Source organism: Sebastes umbrosus, chromosome 2, assembly GCF_015220745.1.
Source record: "Sebastes umbrosus isolate fSebUmb1 chromosome 2, fSebUmb1.pri, whole genome shotgun sequence".
NCBI lineage: Eukaryota > Metazoa > Chordata > Actinopteri > Perciformes > Sebastidae > Sebastes > Sebastes umbrosus.
Window position 1 is genome coordinate 35,758,027 of NC_051270.1, and position 9,984 is coordinate 35,768,010.

Consider the following 9,984-nt stretch of genomic DNA (forward strand, 5'->3'; position numbering starts at 1 on the left):
ATCTATTAATTAAACTCTATCATGTTTTCTACCAGGATGTTTTAATTGTGCGAACAAATAAAGCCTAATCACTTCAGTGACTTGAAATGAAAAAATATGCATTTATGGATTTAATTCAGATTACATGATGCAAAATCTTTCCAAATTTCCAGCGGACGTAATATTTCACTGTCTTTTGAAACATTATCTACCTCCCGGTTTGTACTGTATTTCTAAATCCTTTTCACATGTCACTGATATCAAAATTGGATAGCAGTCAAGCAATAAACAATACTGTTCTGAGGCGGCAATGAGCACCGCTATCATGTGTTTTTATGAATCTGATCCAGAAATGTGCAAACTGAGGCGGATATTTGTCCATAGTAGAATAGCGGTGATAAAGGCTGGCTAGTTACTCTTGATTATTCATGGTGGTAATAGATGTGAGAGCTGCAGAGAGAGAGAGAGAGCTGGGACTTTGGAGACGGGAACAATGGTGGCTGCCATGAAACATGAGATAACAGTGAGGGAGGGAGTCTTTTACAATGGCTGCTAATTGGCGTGCACATGCCCAGTAGACCTGCCCTTAAAATACCCTGTGTTCTCTCTCTGTGTTTATCCATTCACACATTTGATTGTACGTGAACACAGAAAAAATCCTGTCATGTTTTAGAGTTTGAAAAATCTGGTAATGCTGAGATGGATGTGTATGTTTGGGTTTTATCACTTGAGAAAAATATGAAAACCAAAATTGATCCTCTTAAATTTTCCTCAGGTGTGTGGCATTATGCCAGAGTGTTCAGACCACGTTTTTGAAATTCAGGCTAGTTCACTTTTCAAGATTTAGATGCACTTACTGAAGAAAAACCGTGGGCCAAATGTTCACAGCTTCATATCAATGCTTGCTTTTGAAAAATGAAAAAAAAGTTCAACCAAAGTGAAATACTGCTCTGAGTCCAAATATCTCAAAAGGTGAAAGAAAATTTTCAAAATTGGAATTCAGACATTATGGATTGAAGTGACAAGCTATTGAAGTTTGCAGGATGATGAAATACATAGCCAGTTAGCCTTCATAAATCTCAACCTTTTCCCCAAACTACTGACGTTAGTTTACTGCCCCAAAGTTCTAGCTACAATTTCCATTAAAAAAGGCAGCCTTTGTTATAACTCAAGTATTCAAAGGGCAATATTCTCTAAGGGATAATGCAACACATTCTTATCTCAACTCGTCACATACTGACGCTTTGTCAGACCCCTCGGCATCACTTTCCGGTCGCAGTAAACACGTGCTTAATGTTGTGAATTAAACAAAAACACGTGCTAGGTTCAGGCAACAAAACACTTAGTTAGGTTTAGGAAAAAACAACATGGTTGGGCTTAAAAATTACTACGCATTTACAGTGAAAATATGTCTTGACGTTGTGAACACAGGACACGAACGAACAGTTGATTGTTAAGTGAAATGTAACGCACGGGACACAAGCGGCTGTCTCCTGGATGAACGCCCTGTGTTGTTGGTCCCATCCACCTCCCCTCCCCGGCCAACTTGTGTGTCACTTTGGCTCTTTAAATTACATCACCCCAGCACTTTCCCTGTGCGTTTACTGTTGCCATGGATGGTTTTACATTGTAGTTAATGGAAAGTCTCTTACTGCAGCGAAAGGGTGCCGTGCGTGGCGGTATTGAACGCCAACGGCCGTGACGAAGCGTCAGTATTTGACGCCCTGGGAATGAGAACGGGCTTTATAATAAACTTTTTGTTATTATATTACAATAATTTGACAAAAACTATATCCTTTTTTTTTAAAATCAAAAACGACATTGACTTCCCCTGATTAGATTTAACTTCTCCCATAATATAATGTGTTAACCCACTTCTGTTACCTAGACAACCTACACTCTCACTGGACAACCCCACTGCTGAATACTGAATCATTAGCAGTGTCTAGCCAGTGAAAGCTGACTATTACACGCTTGTGATGGCAAGATTTGTGTTGCGAGCTTCCTGTTACGCATCATCGCTAACGTATTGTAAACTTCAACTCTAAACTGTGACAGAAATGAGCCTCTTCTGGGTGTGGAGTGCAAGATTGGACAAGTGCTCACCCACTCACATGCTGAGTAATTTATGACTCAGATTCACGAACATGCCAGATAGCCCGAGGCTGAAGCTCTGCTGTGACGCATCGATTTCCGTCACATACCAGCAAATCACAACAGTCATTACAAACAGTACACACCGCCGGCAGGGAGATGATACTGAGCTGAGTTTGTGGCAAAAATCTTTTGAAGCCAAAAATTAAGATTCTTGTTTGGTTGAAACTCATCTCCTGAGATGTGAGAATGGTGAAAGATAGAATGATAAGGAAGTACTGATAAAAAAAAAGGGTGTGTTTCTTTGTTTATCTCCAGAAACGCACATCATTTATCATGTTTCTACTGGAGTTGAGGTCTTGAACTGTTTCCAAGGTATTTCCCAACTGTCAGCTATCGGATTTTATACTTCCGTGAATGCGGTTTCGCACGGTGTGCGGAGTGGTTTCACTAAATTTGACATTTTCTTTTTTTAAAGAAAAAGAAAATGTCAAATAAATATATATATATATTTGTTTTAATTTTTCTTAAATTGAATATTCCACTCCCTCTATAATCTTATTAGTTTTGTTTATATTCCCTTGTTTCTATTGTATGTGTGTAAGTATGTATGTACAGTATGTATGTATGTATGTATGTATGTATGTATGCATGCATGTATGTATGTATGTATGTATATATGTGTGTGTGTGTGTATGTATGTGTGTATGTATGTATGTATGTATACATTTATTTGCATACATGTAAGGTTACGTGTATCTGTATATGTATGATTAAATATTCTACTTGCCCATTGTGTATGAATATAAAGATGAATATGACATGTACAATATAACATTTCTTATTGTCATGCTGAAACATTTTTGGTGTTTTAGACAGATATATAGATGTCAGACATTACAACTGTAAGTTTATTTTATTATTATTTAATTTTACATCCAACCTATTTTCCTTCCATTTTTGTTAGGTTCTCTATTCTTATGTCTCCGCGTTGGCGACAGGAATCAAGAATGAATTGATTATATTTAGGCGGTCAAAGGTCAAGGTCACTGTGATCTTACGTCCGTCCCATTCTTGAAAGTGAGAAAGTGAAATTTCATCACATTTGGCTCAAACGTCCACTCAAGTTTTGTTTGCAAATTTCCCCACTGCGGGACTAATAAAGGAATATCTTATCTTATCTTATCTTATCTTATCTTATCTTAAGAATGAACTGATTAGAATTTAGTGGTCAAAGGTCACTGTGACCTCACAAAACATGTTTTTGTCCATAACTCAATAATTCCTATGCTAATTAGAACAATTTCACACAAATGTCTGATAGGATAAATGATGTAGTGATAATATTTTGGACGGACATGGATATAAACTGCAACTTGACTCGTTGGCGGACGCATACAACCACGAGGCAGAGTTTCTAAGGAACAGTAGAAGAAAAGAAATGTAGCTTTTCTGGTGCTGGTGGTGTTGTATTGGGTGATTTTTGTTAGTATCTGTCTGCCATGGATTGTTTTATGGCGTCTATAAACATTATGGTGCAGTAAACGTAAGATTTAGGGTCATCAACGGTGTTTGTTGTCATTTTATTTTGTATTATGTTGAACTGAAGGGGTAACTGTGATCATTCAGACATATTTCTTAAGTAACTGATGCTTTCTGTTTTTCATTCTCTTCCAGTAAAAAAGTACCCGAAAACTGAATTAACTTCCCGAACAACTGGATTGTTTTTTTTCATGAGTGTTTGTTTGTTTTGCCTGAGGAAGAGAGGGAAAGAAAGCGTGGGAAAGTGTGTGAGGAAAAAGGTGTGTTCACAGGTGTGCCAGCCCTCCTGTGTGTGTTTGTGTGTCACCAGCCATTGTTGAACTGAAGTAACACCTACCGCTGCATGTGTATAAAAGACATGCGCACGATTCATCTGCTTCATTATCAGTTCAGCTTGCCAAATAGTTCCGGCTCTCTAACAAGTCAACTTCAGACCATGGCTGCGTCACAAGTTTCTGGCATGAAGATGAGGAATCTTCTTTTTGCGGTTATTCTTGGACTTCTTGCTGTTGTCCACTCAACACCTGTTAATAGTAAGTGAAAGTCTTTTTTTCTTATTTAAACTGTTTTTTCACAGTGTATGTCTCTGAAACACTTTCTATTTTAGAGTGTCTAGCTTTAGCTGTGTGATTTTATAAGCCACGCAATTTTGTTTTATAGGATTAAACTGTACAATTAAGATCCAAATCCAGGTCGATTTTTTTATATCCTTGGTGGTCATAAATAAAATTCGTTAAGATTCGTTCACCTGAGGACTCAGGTAGTAAATAGTCATGGGTTTTGCAGTCTGACAAACACAATAATTCTTCTATACAGACCTCTGAAATTTCAATAATTCTCATGGTGTCCTTATTCTTACCCCGAGTCAGCACTCCCCTCCCTTCCCTAAGATGCTCTTTATGTTTCAGCTCTACCTCTTTCATTAGAAATTCCAGAGTAGTATTTCATTGTCGGTGTGCAGGTTTCACTGGCACCTCCAGATTACACACAGAGATCTTTGTGAAATGTTCCGAGCTGCTCCAGGAGGCGCATTAATGCGTATGTCTGGAGTAATGTGAAACCAAAGATCAGCAAAGAGCTGTTACACAAGTTTGGGCAAACGGGTAACTTCATAGGGAACACCGGAGCTGAACATGACCGGGCAGAAATGGACAGTGGAGCATTTGATTCTTAGGCCTTTTTTAGTTATTTATTTTTATTTACTTTTTAAAAAAAATATATATATATTATTATTATTTTATTGAGATATTTCAAGGAAATAGATTGTTGCTTATTATGGCCAGATGTGGGAGAAGTACTTGGGTAATTTACTTAAGTGACAGTACCAATAACACAATGTAAAAATAAGGTATTAGAAGTATTACAAGTCAAGTGTTTAAAATTAAAGTAAAATTTCAGAAGTATTATTATATATATATATATATATATGTTATATATTAAATGATTCCTGGAACTGATAGTATTATGCGTTAGATTGTTAATACTGTTGTATCACTGTGTATTTTACGGTTGTAGTTGGCCGAGGTAAAGCTGTTAACAACTTTATATAGGTTAGGCCAGAGGTTCCCAACCTAGGGGGAGTCAGGCCCCTCCAAGAGGTCACAACATAAATCGGAGGGGTCATTCATTGATTAATGGGGCATAAAGAACAAAAACAAATATTCTGCCACAAAAAAATTATTAATTTTTTACTATCTTTCCTTTTTCTAATTAAATACTGGATTATTTTTCCTCTTTGGACCCTGAAGAGCACTTTAAATGAGCAAAAAACAATGAATAGTTGCATTAATTATACAGTACATTGCCTTATTTGGCCTTGCTTCCGCCTCCCTAATGGCAAAAAAAAAAAACCTTGACAATGGCTTCCATCCAACTAAAACAAAGAAAAAGAACAGTCATGGTTTACCCTTGTACTGGGTGTGTCAAAAGTGCGGTTTGTCTTGCTAAACTGATGCTTTGATGAGACTGCCTCTCTTTTGTTAGCTCTCTTATAGACGATTAGTCACCCAGGTTAATCATTACCGTCCCTCACCACACCTCATCAAAGAAGAACGCAACACAAGTTTATACAAGACTTTGGGGCGAAACTCTTAAGCCGTGCGTGGTGATTTTGTAACACATCAGAGAGACTTGGTAACTTTCCTTTCCGCTCATGTCAGGGCTGGTATGTAAACACTCCAATGTGACCTGTGGATTTTTCTGTCTTTCCTTGTCCTAGCTGTGACCCAGATCCCCACCAAAGCTGAGGATGAGGTCATGAGGCAGGCCGTGACGGAGGGGTTCCTCGTCGACCACTTTTCCCTCCCTTCACTCACAACCGAATCACCCAAAGGAGACACGACCGTTCAAGCATCCCAGCAGCCGTCCTCTGACTCCACAGTGAGCGACGCGGTTGAGGGCTATATAGGGGAGACCAACGACGTATCCACGACCTCTGTGTCCCTCCAGTTTTCAACCACAACTCAGAGTGTTTCAGATGCTCCGAGCTCTACCTCCACAGTGGTGCCAGGGCACACTGATGACTCCAGTTCAGATTCGACCACCACCCAAAGCCATCATGCTAGCTTTACCACTTCATCAGTGGCAAACGAAGCCCAGTCAAGCGTCACCCCAGACCGCATCCCGGTATCTCAAACCACTGACCCTGCTGTCTCCATCTTTCACTTCCTGAGCACCCAGAGTTCGGATTCAGGGTCTGGAGATGGACAGACGGACTCGACTACAACCTCCAGTATGACCTCGAGCTCCAACACAGAAGCTAGCACTGCATCATCAATCTCCATGACAGAAACTAGCGCTGCATCATCAGCCTCCACGACAGAAACTAGCACTGCATCATCAACCTCCATGACAGAAACTAGCACTGCATCATCAACCTCCACGACAGAAACTAGCACTGCATCAGGATCAGGCGAAGGATCAGAATTAGGATCAGGAATGGAGATCATTGAAATAATTGCAAAGACAAAACGTCTTAGTCTTGCTGGTAAATATCCTATACCTGTCTACAATAGTTCTGCCTACAATCGCTATCATAATTATTATTGATTGCCTTTGAACGATTTTAAGCCTATGTTTTTTCTGTTCTCTGTTCTGCAGAAAGCAAAGTGGAAGATCCTCCGATTCAACCGGGATCCCAGAACAAAGAACACAAAACACCAAGTGAGTCCAGAACAAAAATACACATAATAAACCAGATTTCTCTTCTCTGCATGATTAAGACAGTCCATCTGATTAACTCCGACCTTTCCCATTTCTCCAGGTTGGATCGTTATCGTTGGTTTTGTTGTTGGTATTGCAGCACTTGTAATGCTCTTCGTTGCCATCGCTACCAGAGACAAGTAAGACTTTAAAATCAGACAAACAAAAAAAGAATATATATATATATATATTTTGTAATTATTACTATTGTGAGCTTAGAATTAAATTCTCACTGTTCCTTTTTGCGCAGGTGGAATGGACCAAGCAAGGCATCCCAGCAAGAGACCAAAACTAACGACTCAAACCAGCAGAGGGGGCTAGAGATGGAGACATTCCTGCACAAAGACAATCCCAAAGAGAATGGAAAGGCGTCAGAGTACACAGTCATCCCTCTGGACGAGCTCCCAGAGAAATATTCATCACACTGAGGTTCAGAAACAGACCCTCTGGAGGCTTGAGACTCATCACAGAACCACACGAGTGCGTTTGAAGCAGATGGATTTGATCAGAGGAACAAAACTGTCGGGGCAGTTGAGCAAAAGGTTTCTGTGGACTTTCACAGCTCTGAGCCCAGTCTGAACCACAATCATGGTCTGGCTTTTCCTGCTGACTTTCTCTTTACTTTGAAACTTCAGCAATATTTCGGTTGATACATTTATTGCCATATCAACTATTGTATTAACTGTTAAATACAAAACTGGTCGGGTACGATGCACAAACATCTCTTTTATTTCAAACAAAGTCTTTACAGTGTTTTATTTCCTGTTTTTTTTTGTAAATAATTAAATGTTTTTTTACTCACAGTTAGAAGAGAAAAATTGATTCTGTGTCCAGTCTGGTGAAAAATATCGTTGTAATATTATTTTAAATCTCTTTTTAATAACATTATTGATGACTGTATTGTGGATTGTAACTTATATTAAGCAGTTCTGTTGTTTCCACAACATTCATTAAAGAAGCTCTGAGTATTGAACAGTGCTCAGCCCAGTAATTCATTAGCTTCTCTTGACAACCTACACAGCACTGCAGCGGTTGTAACATGCACTTATCGCTTCTCACACCCGCCCTCATCTGAGAAATGAACACAACGGCAGCTCATCAATAAACATTTATTTATTTCAATTTAGTATTTACACACAAGTATTAAAACATTTACACACGTTCAGTCCATTCGCCTGACAAATATAGCTTGTGGTCTGTTATTTAGTAGGAGTGCATTCAATCCTGCTTGCATTTAGCCGGTCAAAGTCCAAAAGACGTTTTGCATCACAATGAACGTCTGACACAAGGGGAATGTGGAATACATTCTTGGACCAATATGTGCATATAATCAAAAAGAAAGATAGAAAATATATGTTTTTATTATTGCCTAAAGATTGCACAATTTCACATGTTCATAGAAAACACTCGCTACACTATGCCAGCCGACTAGTGATCTCATTTAGATCAAGGCCCAATAACAAATGCAATAGATGGGAAAGTGATGTGATAAATTAATAAATAGAAAATAGGGTTTTCGACATGACTCATGGTATGTTGATATTAATCAGAAAGACTCTCTTCCATTTTGGAGGAAAGTGAGCCAAACACTGGATGGCTTGCAGAGGTGTCACAGCATGTAGACATAGCTGCATCTTCACCAATGTTCCATGCCCCGAGTACCTTAAAGGGTAACTTCGGTATTATTCAATCTGGACTCTATTTTGCCATGTTTTTGTGTCTAATTGACTAATCGTGATTCAACAAATAACAACTTCTGAAATTGGTCCTGTTTTGAGGGAGAGCGCTGTAGAGGGCAGCTGCTCACGTGCTGCAATGTAATCCTATTGGGGCAAGCTGGCGTGGTAATTTACATCCACTAAAAGTGCTTGTTTTTGCCACAACAGGCTCTGCTTGTTATTTTAAGTGTCTGACATTATGGATAGAGTCTCGCTCAAGAAGTTTCGTTCTGAAATATCGTGAGGTGACGTGTTGCCGGAAGATAACGGTGGAATAGTGGAATACATCCATGGTGGAAACGCAAGTTTGTCGTGTTGGAGTAGAGAAAGCGTAGTTCACTGTAAATATTTTCAATGTCATCGCTGAATATTAAGATGATTTCAACAATGTGGATGAGGTCTTTGAATTTGATGATTATTTATTTGAGCCAGAGTATACGGAAATTCAGATTTCACAACGATACCTTTTCTTGAGTGAGACTTGTACATAATAACAAACAGACCAGATCAAGTGAAAGGTAAGAAAAATACTTTATTGCTCTGTAGGGTCCTTTCCATAATGTTGTGAGACACATATAATAACAATCTGAGTCTGTCAGTAGTAAAAACAAGCATTTTAGTGAATGTAATAGCACATTGACACTGCTCACTTGCCCTCACAGCTTGTTTCGCGGCTTGGTTTATCCCTCAATACTGGACCAGTTTCAGAAATTGTTGTCACTATTAGTCACTTAGACACAAAATCATGAAAATAGGGTCCAGGTTGAAAAATACTGAAGTTACCCTTAACATGCTCATAATCAACATTCACTCATTAAAGAGCTGAAAACACTTGGAGCTCAGTAGTTTCTTTTAAAAACAGATAAATTGAATGCATTGTTTGTAAGTAAATAAGCCTAAGTTAACAACCTACTGGCACAGCTAATGGCCCATAAAAGGAAAATTAATATTGTACTAACATTGTTGCATATATATAGTTATAGAAACTTTTAGCATAGCAAAAACAGTCCTGATAGATGACATAAAATGTCAAATTCTATACATTTGATTTATACACTTTATCTAAAGACAGTATATACACAAAGTGCAAGGAGGCACTTTAAACATTATATAAGCTGTCGCTTATACGAAAGGAGAAATAAATAAATCCCGTTTTCACCTTGTCTTTTTTTTTTTTTAAACAGAGTTGCTACACGGAGTTGAACTCAAGAACATGTACACATTCAGCCAACATCCAATGACCTTGTTCTTACGGCTTCAGATGTATGCGAGTGCTGGAGGCAGAATTTAGCCTGCACTTGCTAAACAGACGTGACTGCGGCTAATTAACTCTACACGTAATTACAAGCTTGTTATTTACATTTAAATCTGCTGTGTAAAAACTACATGCTGCAGAATCTAAGTGATATCTCGGGAGGAAAGCCCAGCCTTCCTCGCTGAGTGTAGTAAA

General features: G+C 38.6%; 1 protein-coding gene across 1 annotated transcript; it reads left to right on the forward strand.

Moving 5' to 3' along the window:
• Positions 1-4,003: 4,003 nt before the first annotated feature.
• Positions 4,004-7,794, forward strand: LOC119475366 (A-agglutinin anchorage subunit-like). The gene is made up of 5 exons (XM_037747976.1): positions 4,004-4,148; positions 5,834-6,601; positions 6,715-6,777; positions 6,878-6,956; positions 7,067-7,794. The coding sequence occupies exons 1-5, from the start codon at positions 4,052-4,054 to the stop codon at positions 7,242-7,244; spliced, it is 1,185 nt and encodes a 394-aa protein (XP_037603904.1). The 5' UTR covers positions 4,004-4,051; the 3' UTR covers positions 7,245-7,794.
• The last annotated feature ends 2,190 nt before the right edge of the window (positions 7,795-9,984 follow it).